Below are 23,616 nucleotides of genomic sequence, written 5' to 3' on the forward strand. Positions count from 1 at the left end.
CAAGCAAACAAACAAAAAAACCAATTAAGCCATCAGCTTCTGGATTTAACAATGAAGACAAAAAATTGTTACCTTTCATTTGCATTATTCACAATATTTTTTGTGGTGTGAAAATGATGCAGTAAGAAAGAAATTACTCTAAAGGGAGGGGCTTTGACTGGAGCAGCAGTAAGGATCAAACACATAATTCAAAGCAAAAGGAGTCTAAGATGTCAGTATTTCCAGATGAAATATTACCAATGTAAGCATTAAGACCACAAATGGAAGAATTATTGGAGATGCTGCTATAAAACCCAGCAAATTTAACAAACAGAGCTGTCTTCACTTGTACAAAGACTACTAAATTCAAGTTCTTAGTACAAATTATTGAGCATTTATTATACTGTGATCCTCTAATAACAGACACACATAAAGGACTGTCTCCTTTACGAAAATTAAGAACTAATCTCTCATACATTAGCAGCTACAACTCAACTGACAGCTTCTCACAAGAAAATGAACTGCCTGTTATAATATACCTTGATTTTAAAAATGGACTGTTGTTTCTGTAATGAAATTAAAATATCATCTTCATGTCTATAGAGGATAATGATCCCAGTAGAATTTGTTGAATGCTTAGAAAGGACATGATAACCTGAGAGATTATCCCTAAAATTTACTAATTGAAGAGATGAATATTACCAGTGAAGAATACATTAGTAACTGGAGGTGTTTGGTATCATTTGTAGAGAAAAGTCAGGAGCTTTTGATTGTTGCCAATAGGAAGAACAGAAACATAGGGACTCTGTCCTGCACGACATCCTGGTGTCTGAATTGGAAAGATACAGATGTGATGGATGGACCACTCAGTAGGCAAGGGACAGGCTGGTTGGTCACACTCAAGAAAATTATGGCCGACAGCTCCATGTCCAAATGGAAACCAGTGACACCTGGAGCTCCCCAAGGGTTGGTGCTGGGGCTGGTCCTGTTTGCCAGAGACATGGATAGTGGAACTGAGTGCACCCTTACCAGGCCTGTGGATGTCACCAAGCTGTGTGGTGTGGTTGACACACTGGAGGGAAAGGAGACCATCCTGAGGGACCTCAGCCCACACCAACCTCATGGAGATCAAATATGGCCAAGCACAAGGTCCTACACCTGGATCAGGCCAATCCCAAGCACAGTTACAGGCTTGGCAGAGACTGGATTGAGATCAGCCTTGAGGAGAAGGACTTGGGGGTGTTGGTTTATGAGCAGCTTAACATGAGCTGGGAGTGTGCACTGGCAATCCAGAAAGGCAACCCTGTCCTGGGCTACAGAAAAAGCAGCATGGCCACCAGGTCAGGGGAGGTGATTTTGCCCCTCTACTCGACCCTCATGAGATCCCACCTGGACTACTGTGTCCAGTTCTGGGACAAGAAGATCCTGGAGCTGTTGGAATGATTCCAGAAGAGGCCACGGGGATGATTTGAGTGTTGGAGCACCTCTCCTGTAGAGACAGCCCAAAGAACAGAAGGCTCCAGGGGGACCTTAGAGCACCTTCCAGTACCTGAAGGAGGCCTACAAGAACGCTGGGAAGGAACTTTTCACAAGGACATGGAACGAGGGGGCAAGGAATAATGGCTTTAAACCAGAAAAGGGTGGATTTGGGTTAGACAGTAGGAAAAAACTCCTCACAGGTGGTGAGATCCTGGCCCACCTTGCCCAGAGAAGCTATGGCTGCCCCATCCCTGGCAGTGTCTCAGGTCAGGTTGGATGGGGCTTGGAGCAACCTGGCCTGGTGGGAGGTGTCCCTGCCCATGGCAGGGGGTAGGTACTAGATAATCTTTAAGGCCTCTTCCAACCCAAACCATTCTTTGAATCTGTGATTTGCTTTCATTTGTCACTATCAGACCAGAACAGTCTTCCAGTTTAATAAACTCTTAAAGATCAACAGCTTAGAAAAAATTAGGACCAGTAACTAATTGACCTGTCTGACCATTCTCTAAAAGCAACTGGCAAATTTATTTCTCTGATAGTGAACCATATATTTCAGGTGCCAGAGCAGTCATCTGTAAAATGGATCTGAGAAATGTCCCCCAATGTCCCAGTTTCAAAAACACTGCAAAGAACAGCAAAGCAGGAGAAGAGAAGGAGAGAGGAGAGAGGAGAGAGGAGAGAGGAGAGAGGAGAGAGGAGAGAGGAGAGAGGAGAGAGGAGAGAGGAGAGAGGAGAGAGGAGAGAGGAGAGAGGAGAGAGGAGAGAGGAGAGAGGAGAGAGGAGAGAGGAGAGAGGAGAGAGGACCTTCCCAACTCACAGATTAAAATCTCCAGGTGTGTCAGGACAAGACACAGATGGCACACAGCTGTTGAACTGAAAGGAACAAGTTCAGGAGCAGCTCCCATACAAGAGAGGGCGACAGCCTCTCATGGGTTCCCTACAGGAAGTGCTGAACTAGAGGTGCGACTGGATCTCAGGTCACAATGCCTTTTCTCCACTAGATATTCTTAGTCTTATCTAGCAAACCTGTGCACCTCGTTCTATCCATTTAATCTCTTGGGGAAATTCTCTGATAAAAGTCCAGACAGTTGCTGGTTTTCCCCTCTTTACTCAAGTCCTTCATCTGTCCTGCTGCCAGCTACACTGAGCCAGAGAGACTTAGAACATGAAACCTGCTGCCTCCTTTGTTGCTTCCCCATCTCTAACCTTAACAAACACAACTTACCCATCAGACACATAACTGGCAATCAGGGCAAGTTCTCCCCACTTTTCTTCCCTGTTCTATCTTCTGCCTGTCTTGCTGGTTTCAAAGGACTGTACAGAGATGTCTTTACTTCTCCCCACATCCTGTACCCAGCCTAAACAACACTGCTTTCAGAAAATCCAGACACTAAATCTGACAGTGAGCATGCCTGTAGGTACACACGCCTATTGAAATACCTCCTGGGTTTACACTGCAGTGCAGGATTATCAGACAGGACCTGGGCACAAAACACTCATCCCTCCACATTCCTTGAGCCAGAGAAGCCATGAAATTCAGCAGACAAGAGACCACAGATCTCAGCCACTCTCACCTCGGATCATGGCATTCACAGATGGGTGCTGGATCCTGGTTGCTAAGAGGTAAGTAATTAAAGAATTCTCTGAGATGAAGTAAAGCATCTATGTCATTCTCAAAGGCTCTGTGTGCAACTCCTGGAAAGAAACAATTAGGCAGTTATTGAAATTACTTTGTAAGCTTTCATTTTCACGTGTGTATCAAGATAAAAGAAGTAACAGGAAGAATTTCTAAACTCAAGCTCATAGGGAATTTTAAGTCATTAAATGGGACCAGCCTGAAACATCCAGAAAATGTGTGGCTGAATCAGAAGTACTCCTCAGGTCAGGGTTGTTGATCTCATTTAAAATAATGTAAAGTGGCTTATCAGCTCTCACAGACCTAGCTGGGTCCCAGCCTGCAGGAATTCAGTCCAGGTTACTGAGCTGTACCCAAGCTCTTTTATAAAGGCTGTATCTGAGCGGTGCCTCTGCTGGTGGTTTTGGTTCACCACCAGTTTGTCTCACATAGAATTTGAGATCCCACATTCATTTGGAGCCTCAGCAAGAGTCACGAGTCAACAAGTTTTCCCAGAGCACAAAAACCACTTCATCTCTTCCCTTGCCACTTGGTTTATAGCTGAAAAGTTCAATCAGTGCTGTTAGTAAGCAAATAAAGGACTGTTAAGACTCTTTCAACCCATGCAAATTTCTGGACAAAAAAATTTAAACAAACCCCACACCACCCCAAGCCGGCCCTCCAACAACCTTCCCACTTCCAGCATCTCTTATGGGTTTGCTAATTTCTCTTCTAAATCCCAGAACTCTCCCACATTCCCACTTTTCCTATTTTTCACTACTAGAAAGGACTGGGAAGGGAGCCCTGTGCAGAGAAAGATCATGCACCAAAGCAGTTTTATCACTTAAGAGTCAAGTGACACTCACAAGGGCAAAAATCAGCAGCAGTCAATGGGCTGTTGAGCTGGAACAACTATGTCATTTACTTTAAAGACCTGTTAGTCTGTTAATTAAACTACCCAGCTCTCACCAGATACAGCAGTGTGTGTCTTCGCACCCCCAAGCTGCTCTTGGGTGACATCTTCATTAGTAACAGACTTAACTACATCAGGGCCAGTGATGAAGAGATAGGATGTATCCTGGGGCAGGAAAAAAGCAAAACCACACAGGAAATGCTAGAGCCAAGCTGCAAAAGATCCTAAAGGAAAAGCCACAGTCTCCAGAGCCTTTTCACAAAATAACAGCAGAACACAGGAATGAATTTCATAAAAATCCTTAATGAACTACATTAAAAGACACACACACACACAAAGCAATTATTCACAGGGTTTTTTTGAAAGTTATTTTTGATTTTTCATGAAAAATAAGCTTAAGTAAAAGCAAGAGACCATCTCAAAAGAACCAAACCAAAACACCTTCATGAGGGGTCAGTTTGTGTCTGATTAATGTCCCCAGCAGCAGCCCAAGATATCCTCACCTTCACCATGAATGTGAAATCAGTTAAAGCAGGTGAATACACAGCTCCACCAGCACAAGGACCCATTATGAGGGAGATCTGTGGAATGACCCCAGAACACAGAACATTTCTCTGCCAAGAGAAAAAAAAAAACAAAAAACAAGACATCAAGTTTTACCAAAAAACAGCTCGTCTTCTAAGTCTGTGCACAGATTCTGCAAGAATTCCCAATCACAAACAAGAGAGGACAGCTTGCTCATTTACTGGCAGACAAAGATCTGGAGAGAATGCCTCAATGCAAATAGAACCAAAATAATTCTTTGCTACTGTTTTGTTTCTTTCTGCTTCCATGCATTTCATGTACCATGAGGGCTATGAAGGGAATGTGAGACCTCAACAAATGCTGCAGGGCCAAAAACTTCCCTGAGCTTGGAGTGGTGAGAAGTGTTTGTACCTGAAACTGGAACACACAGGAAGGGAGACACAAGCTTTAGTAGCCAGCTGTGGCAAAGATGCTTTTAAAATCTGACTCCTGCACTAGCTTGAGTTTTACACAAGGATGAATTACCAGCATGAATGGCTTTTTTTGTCCAAAAAATATTTACAATGCTCATTGCTCAACTGGGTTACCACTGACTTCTCTAACCCTTCAATTGCAGGCTGCACTAATGCAAGCAGTGGGTTACTACTAGTTGGGTAGTGGGTAGTGGAACAGGTTGTCCAGGGAGGTGGTTGAGGCCTCATCCCTGGAGATATTCAAAGTGAGGTTTGAGGAGGCTCTGAGCAACCTGATCTAGCTGAGAGTGTCCCTGCTTATTGCAGGGGGGGTTGGACTAGGTGACCTTCAGAGGTCCTTTCCAACCCAAATTATTCTATGATTATATGATCCTATGAAAGGACTGTCAGCATCTTTCAGTCAACTTGTCATCCAGCCTGTTCACATAACTACTAGAAGTACAACCACCTTTCTGTTTTGTGCACTTTCTTTAAGACTGTGTTTAGGGAAATGTACAAAATCATAAAATAATGTCATTTCAAAAAAAAAAAAAAAAAAAATCAGTAGCATGTCCAGAGGAAAAATTCTTGTGTTAGCCACAAAAACGCAGTAGAAATAAAACTTTAACCAGTCCAGTCAGTATTGGATGTGAACAGAAACCCCCTGACTTGCATCTTTTTTTAAAAAAAACTTTTTACCCCCCTGATCTACCATCTTGACAGGCAAGCACTTGATGCTTTTGATTAGAGTTTCTCAAGTTTTCTTCAAGTACATGGCATTCAATTTCCTTTCAGCCCCTCCTCCTGCAGTGGAAATCTTACATCTTTCATCAGCCCTCTGGAAAAGAGATCTGCTCCATGAAGTTCTTCACATCTGTGTTCCAGAGGAGACATAGAGACAGCTGGCAGTGGATGACAACCACCAGTCACCTAGCAAACCACTCTCTGAACTACAGCATGTTCACCTCTCTCAGATAGCTGGATAAACACTCAAGAGATATTACACCTCAACACAGGCCATCTATGCTTCAGTGAATCAGAAAGTTAAAGAGTTGTCTGGGGTTTTCTTCCAGTGAAGTAAAATGCATCACAGCGTTTTCCAAGGCTCAGCACCACCCTTGTTTAACAGACAGGAACACGGAGCTAAGAGGTACAGTCATTTGCCCAATGCCAAGAAGAGAACAAAGAAGACCATGCAGGTCTCACAAGGACTCATTTTATGCTGCTTCATCTCCCAGATAACACTGGCTGAAGATGATTACCTAGAAGTTTACTTAGGAACACAGACTTAACTAAAGAAAGACTTTGTCCAAGCTTCCTGGTCAACCAGCAGCCTACTTACCAAAAATATATCTGCATAGCCTGCCAAGGACTCCACTCCCTCCTGGATTCGGGCTCCTCCAGAGTCATTCAGCCCAATCACAGGTGCTCCAACCATGGCAGCTTGATCCATGATCTGGTGACAAACACAAACTCTTGATTATTGACCTAGCTAAGCTAAAAACCCAAAGCAACCAGCCCCCAAAATGCACATCCCATCAAAAAAAAAAAAAAACAAAAAACCAACAAAACCCAAAAAACCCCACAACCCACAATACATGCCAGAATTTGAACTGCCTTTACAGCATTCAGCTTCTTTTTTATTTGTATTAATGTCAAAGTCACTAACTGCTTATTATGGTATCATGTTGTGACTCTTCAGACACATCTAATCCCTCTCATGACCTTTAAAATTCATCTGCCTTCCTTCCTAGCTGGATACCTCCACACTCAGGCTGCATCACCCAAACCCTGAGCTGGGTGACACAATCACAGAGGTTTGGACCAGAGAGGTCCAATCTCTTGCTGCTCATAACACTCTAAATTGCACCTTAAGCACTCCCTCCTATTTGTCTAATTTGATCTTAAAAGTTTATTGCAGTGGTGATTGTGTAATCTCCCTAAGCAGTATATTCTACTGCTTCAGTGCCCTTCTTAGAAGTTCTTTGAGAAGACTGAACTAAATCTTTCCTCCAGATATTTAGAAACACTACTTCTCTCAATATATAGTAGACAGGGAGAGCAATTAACTACTACTTTGTCTCTGCCTTCACAAACACTGAAGCACCTCAACTCTCCTTTTGGTCTTCTTGGCTTTCTTCATGTTTCTGGACCACCAGTTCAGTCACACTGTTCTTTCTACATCCTGTTTTTTAGACCTCTGATCATTTTGGTTAATGGTTTCAAGATCATATACAATAGTCCAGCAGAGGCTTAAGTGGGAGGACTGAATTCCGTACATTCCTTACACAAAATATTCCTGCTTCTTGGATCCCAGGAAAATGTTTGCCATTTCTGTAACACTATAGGACAGGTATATTATGTCAATATTTACTTTAACTTTATGATCTGCTTTAGCCCCTAAATAATTTTCTCTAAAACTACATACTGTCAGTGAAACCCCATTTTTAATTTCAAAGTTGGTCTCCCTGCCCTCTCAAACATCCCTACAGAATTGTATCTTACTTTGGACCATCTCTAACATCTTCAGATTTTTTAAACTCCAGTCCTGTCTTTCAGAGTGCTTGCAGCATCAACCTGAAATTTTATATTGCCTAGAAACAGGGTAACCACACTCAGCCCTGTTTAATCAGCAGTTTCTTAGCTGTATGAAAATCCCAACCTGAACACAAATGGGTGATGGCTGCCTCTCCATGGTTCTAAAGTGGCTTTGTTCCTATTTGCAGTCTTTCAAAGAAGGCCTCTTATCCTAACATGACAGGTTAGTGAAACCAGTTCACTGACATTTTGCTCTTTTCCAGGGACTTACATATGGATTAATTATTTATTTCAAGACTTCTCCAGATACGCAAGTTCCTCCCAAATCACTGTGCACACCCACACTACTGAAAATGTACTCATGTATCTGAGACCAGACTCTGCTTTTCCCATACCAGTATTTGTAGGGAACATTTCAGGATCCATTCTCAGATATACTTTTCTTCATCTCATGAACTCAACAGCTGTCTTGAAACATGACAGCCTAGATGGATGTTCAGCACATAAGGCTTTAAAGTGTTCCCTCCAAGTGTGCCCCTGTCACTTAGAAAAGCCCCACCAAATCTCTGCTGATGCAGGGAAACCATTGCAAGTATTTAATGTGGCCTCTTCTGCAAAAGTAACAGGCAACCTGTAGCCCAGATCTACCTCACTTGGAGCTTTGCTGCAAGACTGCCTTTTTTCTTTTGCAATATTGCTGCCTCTCTGCAACTCTAGGAAACAATCCCAAATGGGAAACCATTACCACCAAAGACACAGATTTCCAGGGAAGTCCAGCTAAGGGAGAACAACTTCATGATCATGTCCCATCAATTAAGGTTTGCAGAAGCCAAGATTGCCTCTCTCAGAATAGATTTCTGCTCGCCAGAATTCAGCCCAGCAAGAATTATGAGAAGCAAGACAGATCCCACACCACCCAGTCAGATTTTTCTTGAGCTCTCCATTGCCCAAGCTGAGACTTTGATCTCCAAAGACTCAAAGACTCTGAGCCCCAAAACAATTGATGCATCCAGAGCCTTCAACCTCTGAAGCCCACCAAGAACAGTACCAACTGGGAAGGACACACGTTCTTTTCTAGTTCTGCTTCTTTAGAAATAAGAGATTAAAAAACACACAATACATTCAACAGCATCCTCTCTATCCAGCACCATTACATCCCTCCCTAATGCAAAGAGACACTGCAAAGCTCCAGTGTGAAAGGGTTATTTGAAGTCCTTCCCAATATCAAGACTTGTAAAGCCAAGGAGTTATTATCCAGACCAAAGCCTTCATGTTTGCTGATTTTACACCTCCTCACAGCTGCAGAGTGTATGCCAAAAAGGAGTTATTTCCATCAGAGAAGTAAAAGGCTTTGCACACCAAAAAAACTTGTTTCTGAATCTCTAACTGGAAAATTTAGGAAGTTTCTGCCAGCTCACACCACTGAGCACTCATGCATGAAAAGGTCCTTGTCCTCCTCAACTCTGGAATTCAAACACCAGCTTTTCCAGTGAGAGAGGCAAATGAGACAAACGAGAGTACAGAGCCACAAGTGCCTGATAACAGACACTGTGAGTATCAAGGTGACCTCCAAGTTGTAAAACTGTTTATCTTCAGATTGTTTATTTGTTACATTTGCTTTTCATAAATATTACGCACTTTCACATAGCCCTCTGCACAGGAAAAAGCCTCTCCCAAGTTATTTCACAATAACTAGTTAATCTATATTGAAGTCTCTCCTCTTCTGTAGCAAAGTAGAGAAGGCAACTTAATTTAAACAAAGTCCTACTTGGAAAAGGTTTCTTACACTTGAAAAGCTTCCAAAGAGCACCTCTGCTCACTCATGCTTCCACACCTTAACTGACTGGAGGAGAGAGGCATTTGAAGGTTGCCATGACCTATGCCACACTCCACTCAAGTCAGTCACAAATCATTTTCTCCAAAGTCATTAACACAACAGATTGAAAAAACAGGAGGCTGACAATTTTTATTTTCTCCTGTGAAGCATTACCTTGCAGATCTTCTGGGCATGAGCTCCAGACAAACTGCCCCCAAATACAGTGAAGTCCTGGAAGAAAAACAAATTTTCCAATTAGGGAAAGAATTGTTTCAGTTAAAAGGCACCCAAGGAGCCCAAAGCCAATTTCCAGAGAGTTTCTCCAATGCTTTCCCATAGTCTTACTCTCAAAGAAGCCTTAAAAACTGTGTGGACAGAGAACAGCATAACTGACTAGCAGTTGAACCCAGAAAGAAGGAACATCTCAGGTGACAGCTCCATCTGGAGGAGAAAAAGGCCTTTAATTATAAATATAAATTTTAAAAAGAAAAAAAAATTGTATCATTTAGGGGCACACTTAAATTCTTCTAATATAAAAACTATCCTCTACTTGTGTTCTCCTAAAATCAAGGTCTGTGCTCAGCTCCTATCTTCAGGCCTACATAACAATGTCCCTCTTTGGAAGAACTACATATCTGAGAGAAAAAAAGGCAGGGTGCATGACTTGCTCCAAGGTCACACAGCAACAATCATTTTGGCCATGACAGAAGATGAAACAAAGACTACTTTGTGGCCCAGAACAGAGAAGCAGTTACCAATGATCTGAAAGGAAGCCTTTCTCTCACTTGAGTTAATATTAACCAAGAGAAATCTCTACCTATGGTGTTTCCTCTACAGTATTTTTATTTTAATGTGAAATACGTATTTTATCTATTTATACACTATCACAAGCCCTTCATCAGAGTTTGAAACTCAAGGTGATTGAAACTCAGTGATTTCTCCATTAATTCACTTCTTGGTTATCAAAGCCATGGTGTCAGGGGGATTCCTCCAGCCTCTCAACATCCAAGGATATGATGCCAAAGTAATGACAATTTATTTTTTCAAAACATTCCCACTGGCTCTGCAGTCATCACTCCTTTCACCTTGTCCACACCTGCACCTCTCACCCAACACAGCTTTTAGGAAAGCTTTTTTGCTTTTTCTTGTCTGATGGTGCCCTTCCTCCTCCCTCAGAATGTGATGTCTATCTCATGATTCTTGGTGGAAGGCAAAGAGGTATATTAATATATGGCCACACTGAGCTGCTGTCAATTTATTTCAAAAGATAAGTTCCTGATATTTAAAAGAACCAAGGAGAACCATACCTGACTGAAAACATAAGCCAGTCTCCCATTAATCCGTCCACGGCCAGTTACAACACTGTCTCCAGGATACTGCATTAGAAAACAAATAAATTAATAAAAAATGTTAATTTAAAAAAAAATCAAAGCAGTAATGACATCCACTAAAAAAACTCACAAGCTTATATTGAGCACAAAGTCAAAGCTAAGATTGATTCTCCACGAGGACTGGTCTGTCATGTCTACAGTGGAGGTTCCACAAAGATCTTCCCCAGCCCTGGAAAGGAATACTGAAGGTAATATCACATTAGGTGTGGATTAGTGTAAATAATAGAGAATTTTGAAGTTTCCTTTTAAATTTCAGCACATCTGGAGTTAAGGCAAATCCCACCCTTAAAGACAGCATGTACATTTTATTAGGGCCAGTTGATATTTTTGAAAGAATGGAAACCTTTCAGCACACAAACCTTTCTTAAATTGTTAATACAGAGGGAAAAAAAAAACAACCCTGAAAAGGTCAAAAAATATAATTAGAGTAATCCCAAATACTTCACATTGGCCTGTCCCATTTTTCACCCCACAAATAGGGGAATAAGAAAGAGCTGAAAGAGGAAATGGAGCCTGTGAAACTTAAAATCTGCTTATCTATCTTGTCTCACTTTTAAGGAAAGGAACTAAATGTCTTTCAAGACAACAGGAGAAAAGGGACTTGACTGGGCTGTCATAAAGGAATCCCATGCATTTCAATCCTTCTTGCTGTTTGAGACTAAAAATAAGCAATCAAAAAAATCAAAGGGCCATTTATTACACTCGAGGTGATCTGTTCTCAGCAAGCACACACCAGTCAGGGGACTTTTCTCAGGCTGCTCAGACAGTAGCTCCTGGCACACAGACAGCAGGACACACACCTGTAGTTCCAGCCACTGTCTCATGCAGATGTCTCCTAAAGCAGCCCATAGACTGGCCAGGATGTGAGCACAAGTCTCACCCTACCTTCAAAAAGTTCCATGAACTCGGGGAAATTCAATGCTAAACTAATATTCCAGCTCCCTGACCACAGTTAGGTCACCTGTTGTGAAACTGTGCTCTGCAAACATGATCTGCAGCTCACTGAAAGGCAGATTCTGAAGGACAAGGAAAAAATTAACCCTTTTGTCACTCTTGGTACCTCACTGCTCCTCCTATCTTTAGAAACAGCAATTTGTTATCAGTCCTGTGGGATGCAGCATTGAGTAGCACGATGAGAGGCAACACAGCGGTTATTTCACTTTGCTGGGGAGGAGGGTGAAAAGTTACATCGAAAGATGTTTGCTCACTCAATGAGAGGGAGAATGTCTTGCATGATATCCTGCCCAGCACCAAGCCCCACCAATCTCCAGGCTACAAAACCAAAACCAAATCCTTCATCTTTGCTGGTTCCCAGTGCCTGCTGATCCCTCCTTCATCCACAGGAGGAAGTCCTGAAGGGCTGAAAACTGACACACTGCTTCACTAACCACATAAGCAGAAGTTGTAGCCCTTGTAAGCAGCGTGGGAGCAGGCACCAACACACCCAGCATGTTCCTTGGTCCTTTCTGTACACAACTGCAACAAAATACTTGCCCCATGTGGTCACTTATCAGGCAGCAAGGTTATGGTGAGAAACTTCAGAGGGGCCACAGAGTGTCCCTCTGCATGAGGAACCTCACGTACCAGGGTGGGTTGGGATACAGAGCTGTCAATTTGCAAACTGCACAAGCAAGCAGACTGCAACTTGCCAACAGACCAGTAGGAATACTCCTATTGCCAAACACACCAGGTTCTGAGGCCCTCCAGGATTTTATGACTCTGAGAGCTACGCATGAACATGGATCCAGGTTATCGCATCCTGTAACTCGATACTACCTGGAGGCAGGCACAAGTATCAGCCCCGATTTGTTCTTCAGATCTGACCTGATTGACAAAGTTGCAACAAAGCTCTTCAGCCTCCTCTGTTATTTAAAATACAAATCTAAGGCAAAACCAGGGAGGCATTTGAACCAAATAGGTGACCTTATAAAAGAGGTATCACGTTTACTCAGTGGAAAAGTAAACTATGTGAGCTGTTAAGTGGAAACTTCAAGTAACAAATGGAAATTTGCAAAACAAAACAAATAAAAGAAATAAAACAAATAAAAGAAACTACATGTGAACAGGAAAGCCTGTTTTCCACCAGATGGTTGGCTAAACAGCCAAGGACAAAGAGTTAGATGAAATAAAAATACCTTGTTCTTATCAGAGTCCATCCCAAAGTCAGAACATCTGTGTTCCACAAACATGTCATATTCATCAAAGCTGTCAGGGTCCAGCAGCAGCAGGATTCGTTCTCTTGCTGTCAGCTTTCCCTGAAATGAATCAACACGAATAGAGCCATCAGGTGGATCTGGCTCTGTTTACTGACCACCAGCAGATGCAGCTTAATCAAACACAGTCTCACTTGACCTGCTACATTGGGTCCATTAGGCCAACTGCATGCCCCCCAAGCTGGAAAGAGCCCACACAGCAATTATCCTCCCTAAAAACAAACCTAATGCAAACCAGACCTTGAAAAGAAGGCTGACTATTGGAGTAGCACTGTCACAAGATAAAGGAAACAATCTCAGAGCCTCTTCAACAAGATATAATAGCTGCACAGCTATTTTTGCCCACACATTTAAATGCTGCCATTAAGGCCTTTTGTTCTATTCTTAAACATGGAACCCTTCTGCAGCAAAACCACTGCTCACCAACAGTTCAAGGCTCAATTCACCATGCTCAATACTTGGCTGCAGCAAATGAGTGGAAAGAGTGTCCTCACTCTGCAGGAATCTTCTGACACCATATTTTTGTTCTTTTCTTTTTTCTGCTGGACACTGATACAGGCAAAAGTCAAGTAAGGGCCAAGAATGTAATTAACTGACCTGAGATGTGTGTCCCTTGCTCAGTACTACTGATGGCATAATCAGTGACTGCAAATCTGATCAGGCCACACAAGTTGTCCTCAGGATGGTGTGACCCTACCTCAACATGACATTAAAACACACCTTGGCTTCTCTACAAAACTTCTGACCAGCAGGTCAAAAAGTTCATGAAAATCAACAAATGCAAGAAAGACTTATGTGAGCCATAGGTTTAATTTATATAAAAGATGACATGTCTGAGGCTCCTAAACATGCAGAAGTGCTTGCCTACTGCCAAGGTCCTAAATGTAAATAAGTGAGCCTGACATTCTTTTCACATGTTGTGTCACTATGGGAGGGAAACTGCTGATGGGTGATCATTCCTGTAGCCTTCATATGAATGACTACCACTACCTCCTTGATGCTGACATCATGGTACCACTAGGTCCTTGCTCTAAACAGAAAAGATATCCCAACAAGAAACAATAAACAGAAAAACTATGCTGCCACCCTCCTTAGTATTGCCTACATTCTGAGCAAGAGCAAAGAGACTAAAAATCCAACTGTGGCCATCCTTCCCATCTGTCTTTGCCTTATTCGCACTCCTCTGGCTCTGCTCTCACCCCACAAGATCGCCGTGCTGGATGCCATCTCTCCAAGCCCAGACCTTACCCTCAGAGGATAAGCAGAACTTATCCCCAACTGCAACTCCTGTCTTTGCTATCCTCGCCGCACATTACAGCCGGTCTGCTGACGGGGCTGCTGGGCATGAACAACCCATTTCCCTGCCTGGACCGGCAGGCACCGCACCAGCGGAACCCCGCGGAACGGGCTCTGCCACGCAAGGGCAAAGCTGCCTCCCCGCAGTACCGATGGAGGCCGCCGGAGCCCTGCCCGCCGCGCAGCCCCGCTCTCTGCCAAACAAAGGCCGGGCACGGAGCCGGAGCTGGAGTCATCCTCCCTGCCCGTTCCCGGACACCAGCGGCGGGGAGCGGGGTTGTGGGTGCGGTTCTCCTCCCCGCGGCTCACCCGCTTGTGCTGCGCGTCGATGCGGGCCTGGCCCCCGCCCAGCAGCGCGGCGCTGCGCTTCTCCTGGATGCGCTGGGACACGGGGGGCGGCCGAGCGGCCGAGGCGGCCCGGCACCCTCCCGGGACGAACCGGCACCCCCCCGGGACAGCCCCCCACACCCCCGGACCGCCGCGCCACAGCCCCGCGACCCCCGCCCGCCGCAGCACTTGCACTGCCGCCATCTCGCGAGCGGCCACCGGCAGCGGCGACGGCGCCTGCGCCAGGGCCAGGGCCCGGCCCGCAGCCCCGCCGGGTGCCGGAGCTGAGCGGCTCTCCGCAGCCCGGAATAAGGAGCATAAGGAGCCATCCCCGGAAGCGGGATGCTCTCCCCCCCCCCCGGAGCCCTGCGGCTGCCCGGCCCGCAGCGGCAGCTCCCGCTGTCACCGCTCGTGTGTGCGTGCAGGGACGCGCTGAGGAGAGCGGAGTGAGAAGGCATCGGCTCTGCCCCGTCTGCCTCTGCTCCCGGGGGGAGGCTGTGGAACAGCCCCGGGACTGCTCCGGACAGTTTGGAATTGTAGAAGCGGAGGCGGCGAGGGAGAAGCGTCCAGAGGGAGCTTGACAGGCTGGAGAAGTGGATTCGTGTAAACTGCACGGAGTCCAACAAGGCCAAGTGCAGGGTTCTGCACATGGGTATAGACAATCCCATGCAGGAATACAGGGAGGAGAAAGGATTGAGGACAGCCCTGAGAAAAAGGACTTGGAGGTGGTGGTGGACCAGAAGCTGAAAATGAGCCGTCTGTGTGCGCTTGCAGCTCAGAAAGACAACTGGGTCCTGGGCTGCATCAAAAGAAGCAGACAGCTGCTCCAGGGAGGGGATTCCCCCCTTCTGCTCTGGTGAGACCCCACCTGGAGTGCTGTGTCCAGGTCTGGAGTCCCCAGAATAAGGACACAGAGCTCCTGGAACGTGTCCAGAGCAGAGCCACTAAAATGCTCAGAGGGCTGAGCACCTCCCTGTGAAGCCAGGATGAGGGATTGGGGTTGCTCAGCCTGGAGAAGAGGAGGCTCCCAGGTGACCTGATAGCAACCTTCCAAAATCTGAAGGGACTACAAGAAAGCTGTGGGAAGGCTTTTGACACAGGTGTGGAGTGAGAGAACAAGGGGAAAGGGTTTCAGAGTTGAAGAGGGGAGGTTCAGGTTAGACATGAGGAAGAAATTGTATCCTGTGAGGGTAATGAGCCCCTGGCCCCTGTTGCCCCATCCCTGACATTGTTATTGGCCAGGTTGGATGGGGCTTGGAGCAACCTGGGTGGTGGGAGGTGTCCCTGCCCATGCAGGGGGTTGGAACTGGATGAGCTTTAAGGTCCCTTCCAACCCAAACCATTCTATGGTTCCATGGGAAGCACAGGCACCCATCCCCAGCCTCCTCACCCCAACAGACGGCCCTGCTCCTGTCACAGCATGCTGTGGTACCGGGGAAGACAGGAATGACTCCAGGATCAAGACCCTGGACTTTGGAGGGTGTTCAAGGAATACAAAGTGGGAAGAGGGTGTTTGGGGAACACACATGGCGCAGACCAAGTGACCAAGCTGTAGCTCTCTGCAGATCATAGAATCTTTCAGGTTGGAAAAGACCCCTGGGATCATCCAGTCCAACCATCATCCCTACTCTACAAAGTTCTCCTCTGAGATGTGATGTCCCGTGTTCCCAGGCAGCTCCCTGGGCTGCAGACACAGCCATCTGTACACCAGAGAAGTCAGTCGTTTCACTTGCAGCTCACCTCAGGTGCTGACCACCAAGAGAGGACTGGACACCTGATGTGACCCAGTGCTAGGTGAATATCGCTTTATGTGTCCATATCCTAAGCAGGATACAAAAAAATCTTAAAAGAATCTCCCAAGAGTGGAAATTCTTAAGATTACATAACATATATAAGCTGTCAGTAATTCATTTTGTAATGGTTCTCAGGCTCCAGTCCACCCCCCAACTCAAAACAGAACCAAGTGATTTCTCAGGGCTTTGTCAGATGGATCTTGGAAGCCTGCAGGGACAGCGTGGGACACCTCTCCCAGCCTCTGCTCCACTGCTTGGCTGTCTTTTGGGGAAACTAGTTCCCATCCCACCCCTCTGGGATAGTTCCCATCCCAACCTGCCTTGTTTCAGTTCAGGACAACCATCTCCTGCCCAGTCAATGTGCACAGGTACCCCTGTGCTTGTCAGCACCTCGTATCCTAGGTTCTGTTTCGGGTCCCTCACTACATGGACAGTGAGTTGCTGATGTGTGTCCAGAGGACAAAGAAGCTCGTGAAGGGAGCAAAGGTCTTACAAGGAGCAGGTGAGGGAACTGGGATTGTTCAGCCTGAGGTAGAGGAGGAGGCTGAGGGGAGACCTTGCTCCCTACAGCTACCTGAGGGTAGGTTGTAGTGAAGCAGGGGTTGGTCTCTTCTCCCAAGTAGCCAGCGATAGGATGAGAGGAAAGGGCCCCAAGTTGCACCAGAGGAGATTTAGATTGGATATTACGAAAAATTTCTTTACTGAAAGAGTGATCAAGCATTGGAACAGGCTGCCCAGGGAAATGATGGAGTCACCATCCCTGGAGGTGTTAAAAAAACCATGTAGATGTGGCACTTCAGGGCATGACTTAGTTGCCATGGTGTTGTTGGTTTGATGGTTGGACTTGATCTTAGAGGTGCTTTCTGTTCCACAAACCCAGATGTAACTGTACATTAGGAGATCCTGTCAAAACCTTGTTTGAGTCAAGGTAAATGACATTCACAGCTCTTCCCCCATCCACAGAACTAGAAATCTCTCATCACTAGAATACACTAAGCTTGGTCACACGTGACTTATCCTTGATTAATCTATGCTGGCTATTCCCGATCACCTTCTCCTTCATCTGCCCAAACCAGGCATCCAAGGAGACTTGCTCCCTGCTTTTCCTCAGAGACCAAATTGCCTGATAATCCCCCAGATCATCCTCCCCATGCTTTTTGCAGATGGGTGTAACTCCAGCTTTTCCCCAGTCATCAGGGTTCTCCCATGAGCTCCATGACCTTTCCAAACTGGCCTTGCTCTGACACCTGCCAGCTCTCCCACCAAACTTGGGACATCCCATCTGGTCCCCTGGACTGTATCTGCCAAGCTTGCTCAGTAACTGCTGACTCAATCTTCTTCCAGTACTGGTGGCCCCTCTCTTTGAACCTCTAGGCACAGAAGCTTGGGGAGTTCTCATCAGTGAAGACCAAGAGGAGGAAGGTGTTGAGTACCCCAGCACACACCCCACCTTGCAGCCTGTAAAGCTGCAGCCAGCCAGAGTGACTTCAAGATGTTAGCAGCATTCCTGCCTAATCATTACAATCCTCATCCTATGAGAGGGAGCTGCTCCTCTAGAGCAGCTGAACAGGCACTTGATACCCCCTAGTCAGGCGCAGTCAGATCACAAAACAGCCCAAGTAGGAAACAGCCATCAGGGAATGTTTGAACCAAAAGCCTCCATAACCCTCAGTGGGCAATACCTGCACGCTGCAGGTTGGTTTAGGTATCACTCACGCTGGCTGTAATAGCTTCTTCCTCAAATATAAATGTGAGGAGCTATTGTGCAGCTTCAGAAATTAAAATAACCTCTATTCAGAGAGTGGGTAGTGCAAAAAAAAGTTTGGAAAATCGCATTCTGGGAACAGGGAGGTTTCAAAAAGACCCCATCCTGGACAAGCTTGGCATAGTGCAGCAGCATGGTGATGGAGGTTCCTAGCAGCAAAGAGGCATTCTTCAAATACTTGAAGCTGTGCCCAATAGGGGAAAACAGAGCTGCAAACTGTTGCACGTTGCATGTAAAAAAAAAATGAGTGAAGAGGTAAGATTTCTGTCCCCAAAAAATGTTTGTTATTTGAGGAAGGGATAGACTGAAGGTTCTGTTTCACCCGAAAGAGTAGGAGACTTGATAGAACAAGTCATTAACACTAACAAGTCTCCAGGACCAAATTATTTTTCCTCAGTATTACAATTCTGAGATGAACTAGCTTAAATGTTAGGTCTCTTGCTAAAAATTCATATAGCAGGTGGCTATTGCAATGCCAGTTTTCAAGGCAGGCATTAAGGCATTTAAGAACCCTGTAAACCTGTAAATACAATATGAATTATGAAGCAAAGTATCAAATAACAAAACCAAGTAAAACAAAAACCACCAAACCAAAACGTATACCAAAACCCCCCACCCCACCATGAACATGTAAATAAATAGCATGTACTGGGGAGGAGCTGACACAGGTTTTGTACAGAAATTCATGACATGCAGATCTCATGGCATTATTTAATGAAGTCAAACATGCAAGGGAGGTTCAGTCCATACCATTACTAGGATTTCCAGAGGCCTTTGAGAATGTCCCTTATTAGAAGCTTTTGAAACTAAGTTGTCACTGGATGAAAAGGAAGGTCCTGTCATGAACAAACCACTATTTAGGAAATAAAATTGTTTCACTGTGAAAATTTACTTTTTATCAGCAGGTCCCACAGGACTCTTGAGCTGGGACTTATTCTGTTCATCACAACTGTGAAAAATCTGGAAAAGGGACTTAGGTGCAGTTTCCTGCTGAGACAAGTGATTTGGTTACCAACAGTTATGACTCTTGACTGAAGAATCACTGCAGGACCTCACAAAGCTCAGAATGAGATGAAATTCAAGTAAATGTCAAGTGATGCACTGGGCAAAAACAATCCTAAGAATACAGACATGTCAGACTATGCTAGGAAAATAACCCTACATGCTTACAATAGTATTAATGTCCCCTACATATCTGTCCTTGCCTACTTTTAAAAGCAGAATACTGGACTTGCTTCTGTCACAGTCATTCTTACAGTCCTATATTGTCTGTATTGTTAAGTCAGATACTGTATGAGAGATGCAATAGAAAGCAAAAATTCTTCAGGAGTTTCTCAAGAAGCCCTGACAGTACAATTCAGTGAAAGAGGAGGAAAGATTCAGAGGCCAAATCCAGTTTCAGGATGACTTTCAACCATGAGAAAAGAGTCTCCAGCTATTGGATTTCTTTGTGTTCAAGCAAATAGTAATTTGTGTATATTTTTGGTAAACAGAAGTATTTAATAAAAAAATAGTCCCATCATCAATTGGTATTTCTGTAAGAACTAGCCCAAGCTCATCTTGATCAGATGATTTGGAAAGTCAGAGAGGTAACTCAAGTATATAAGAGGTAGATTCTTGTTTCTAGAGAAGAATGTACAGCAGGATTCTCACTAAACCCAAACTAAACTAGAATGCATGCAGAGCTGAACCAGTATTTCTACATTAGCAGTTTGGCTCAGAATCAGCTTGGTTATTTGGTGCTGATCCTAGATCATCTTGACCTGCTCTGTGCTGTTCCAATCAGAACTCCTGGGAGCTCAGGTACCTGAACCAACTCACAACCCACTCCAGAGAAGAGCTGAGGGCTCACAAAAATAAGCAGACCTCAGAGAAGCTACAAAGCCAAAACTGGATTCACAGGTACTAGAGCCAGAAGTGACTGCTGTGATCATGTCAGACACACTGTACAACATGAGATTGTCTCAGTAAGATATTATCTGCATTGCATGATTTAATCAACTATCAAATAGTGCTATCACATTGTTTAAGTAAAAAAAAAAATAAAATAAAACCAGACTTTATATTCTTGTCTTGATAGTGAAATTTGATAGTGAAATAATCAGTCTGTGCTGGCTTCTCAGAAAAAAGCCTGTCAGGAGACCTCTGAGTAAAGATAAAGTGTATTTGTCAGGTGAGTAACTACAAACTGTCTATTGAAAAAGGCAGTTGTCTTCCAGCTTCAGAACAAGAAAAAGCAGCAAGGGAATTAGCAAGCTGCCTGTCATCAGGCAGAAGAGTTTTCATCACAGAATGCAGGAAATGCTTTGGTCAAAGAAAAGTATGGATCTAAGAAGTTACTTTCAGGAAGTCACAGGAATGCTTGTTTGGAGGGGGAACGAGGTAGTCAAGGGAAGCCCAGTGTTTTCCAGCAGCTTTTCTGTCCCAGTTACAATTGAGACCCCAAGGAGAGAGGGTCAGAATACCACTTAAGTAATAATAAAACAAACTATGAAGCTTAACCCGATCTATTTGTTGAAAGATACCTGCATGAGCTTCTCTAGTTCTTCACAACCTCACAGCTCAGTGGACAGTTGGGAAGATGACCAAAGAAGAAGGGAATGATGCTCCTGGAAGCAAAATTCAATGGCCATGTCTTATGCAAACACAGAATTTGCTTACATGCACTCCCACCCACCCCCAAATCTGTTTTACATCTGAATTAAGTGCACAGGAACTTGAGAAGCTGTCCAAATGAATGTTGAGCTTTTGGTCAGTCATCACCCTGAGCTGGCTAACGTGCCTAAGAGCTATAGAAGACCTGAGACCTTCCTGGCATGCACAAAAAACAAGAACCCCCAGCCTAAACAAGCAGTGGTTGATTTTGGATCTATGGTACTGTATGCAGGGGCAGTGCAGGGGGAAGGCTGGAAGAGCTTCAATTTCTTTGGTTGGCAGCACCATATCAAAAAGAAGCAGCTTCAGTGAGGAGATGGACTGCTGTGAGCTCTCTCAGTATCCCCCTGCTTCTAATGCACATGCTGGAAATCTCTTTTGTAACACTTTTGGAAGGTAAAGAGATTTTTACATAAACCATGATGTAAAAGCCTAATCACACCATTCATGTAAATACCTCTACAAGGAAAAAATTAACTGAAAAGGGTACATTCATAAATTTAAAGTAGATCAACAAGGAACACATCTAGTGTCTGGTAAAAGCTCTCAGGTGCAGTCATAGAAAAAAAAGAGGAATTGATCTCACCTAAGAATGGTACAGATCAGCTCCATGATTTCTGCTTATACCGACATGATTTAATAACACCAAGAGGAACTTGATCACCAAAGATCTAACATGATACAAAAAATGCATGAGTGTGCTCAATGCTGATTCAAATAGAACAATTTTTAGGTCAGCCATGCTCACACAGCTGGAGAAAAGTGCTGGGAAAACTAAAGGAGAGAGCTGTGCTGAATAATAAATGCTGGGGAACATGTCCTACAAATTCAGCCTATGAAAATTCTCTTTATCGTGGAGTAAGTGAATTGTGGGTGACTGGCTTGTAAAGAACAATCAGCAAAACCTATAACAATAGGCACTCTGTGTGTGGGTTTTGTACTGAGATCCCAGGGACCTAAAAACTGTTGGGGAACACTCATTCCCAAGGGTTTTGTGAATCTAAGAGAGATTCATGTTTATGTGCTGTGTGTTTCTGCAAAGCAGGAGATAGTTTAAAACAAAAATAAAGGAAGAAAAAAAAAACCCACACCCAAAACCTACACAGCTGCAAAGATCTGGTGGCCCTAACAAACACTGCTATAAAGCTATTTGTACAGCATTGTGTATTTTAGTGTTCAACAGCACTGTAAGAAACCTCCTGGCTTACAGCTGGGACTTCTTCTGCCCCACTTAATGATCCAGCTTAAGCTGTGCTGCTCCAGGTCTCAAGCTTGGTAACACAGGTGCCTTTTTTTTTTCCCCTCATGAAAAAAGGCTAGTTTCAAAACCAGGCACAAATGAAAAAAGAAAACCAGGAATTGGCTTCTCCATATGTGAATTCTCATACCTGAATACAACCTGTAAAAAGAGGCTGTCCCTACTTGTGGCATTGCAGGCATGAACTGCAATGAAATTCAATGAAATTCTGAGAGATTGATCCTGATATGAGATTAGTAAGCAACTGGAGTACCTTTTAGAAAACATGGCCACTCTGGAATAACATATGAGGATACTTTTGAACTCAGAGGGGAAAAAAATTGGTTCTAATGGGAAAGTCTACAGTTCACTCACTAATATGAAATGAGGCAAAACCACTGGACTGGGGAGGGGAGCAGTGCGCTGTGTTTTACCAGGTTGCTGGAGCCTTGTCATGGCTGGAAACCACCCCCTTAGAAATAGAGGGGTTGTGAAAATAAAAGGACAATGCTAGGAGCAAACTGTAGGCAGATTTAAAAATAAAAAAGGCCCAGACAAGTTAATTGCTGCAGCTTGTATTGCGGGAGAAGTCCCTGCAGCTGGGTCTCGTTGGGATGGTAACAAGGGTGAGCAGGTAGCCATGGATGACTGAACAGCAAGGCCCACAGGCCTTGCAGACTAATGCTAACAGTCCAGTTCTTTCTGGCTACTTTTTGGCAAAATTCAGTCTTTGCCCTTCTTAAAAGCTGTGGGGAGTTTTATTGCTGTTCTGATTTTCTGTAGTTACTGTGATTTTGTATTTATTACTGTTTGATTTGCTTATTTGTTAATAATATCAGCCCAGAAATCACAAGCATCTTGCCTGTGCTAGAACCTCTCCAGTCACTCCAGTCTTACCTTGCCTCTCTTTTCAGGACATTCAAAATGTGACAGCACAGAGGGAAACACACAGGGAGCCAGACAAGCAAGCAGTCAGAGGCAAGTTTGTCATTAGCATTAGTCTTCTGTTTGTGAGAGGGAAACAAACCATGCAGCAAAACCCCACCCATGCATCCAAGCTTTCAGAGGCAGGACACCTGGTGCCCAGTATTTTTTTTTGTGATCTGTTGATAACTAATTTTCCCTCAAAGCTGAAGGAACAACATGCTTTAGGATGCACCAGTTCCACAACAGAAGGATCTCTTGACACCAGGAGCTCCTCCATCACCTCTACATAACATCAAGACTCATCCACTGAGAGCTACATAGCTATTTGGTGCAAACACTGCAGTAAAGAATCAAAAATCAGAGCTGCCCTGGTGTGCAGGCAGGTGGCCAGACCTCTGAGGGCAGGGAGGAGAGGCTGCAGAGCCTGTTGGTCCCCTCAGGACTATCTTAATATTTAGTTTTGTCCTAATGATCACAAGCAGCTGAGGAAGTAACAATCTGCATAGTGGCACTCATTCTCCAGAGAAGTGATGCTGACAGAGAAGAAGAAACAATCGACAGAAGTAGGAAAAATCATCTCTGCTTCTTGGACTGCACTGTTAGAAACACAGACCCTCTGCTTAAGAGCCTGACCAGCAGAAAAGTCAAATTCATCCCATCAGCCAGCAATAATAACAACAACAACAACAATAATA

At 44.4% G+C, this 23,616-nt stretch overlaps 1 protein-coding gene across 1 annotated transcript; it reads right to left on the reverse strand.

Annotated features, from left to right (window-relative positions):
- Window positions 1-1,268: 1,268 nt before the first annotated feature.
- PCCB (propionyl-CoA carboxylase subunit beta) lies at window positions 1,269-14,748 on the reverse strand. The gene is made up of 9 exons (XM_030456321.1): window positions 14,527-14,748; window positions 12,844-12,963; window positions 10,625-10,693; window positions 9,492-9,548; window positions 6,306-6,419; window positions 4,490-4,600; window positions 4,043-4,151; window positions 3,033-3,153; window positions 1,269-1,468 (listed from the first exon to the last, which is right to left on the reverse strand). The coding sequence occupies exons 1-9, from the start codon at window positions 14,746-14,748 to the stop codon at window positions 1,321-1,323; spliced, it is 1,071 nt and encodes a 356-aa protein (XP_030312181.1). The 3' UTR covers window positions 1,269-1,320.
- Between the last annotated feature and the right edge of the window lie 8,868 nt (window positions 14,749-23,616).

Source organism: Calypte anna, chromosome 9 (assembly GCF_003957555.1).
Source record: "Calypte anna isolate BGI_N300 chromosome 9, bCalAnn1_v1.p, whole genome shotgun sequence".
NCBI lineage: Eukaryota > Metazoa > Chordata > Aves > Apodiformes > Trochilidae > Calypte > Calypte anna.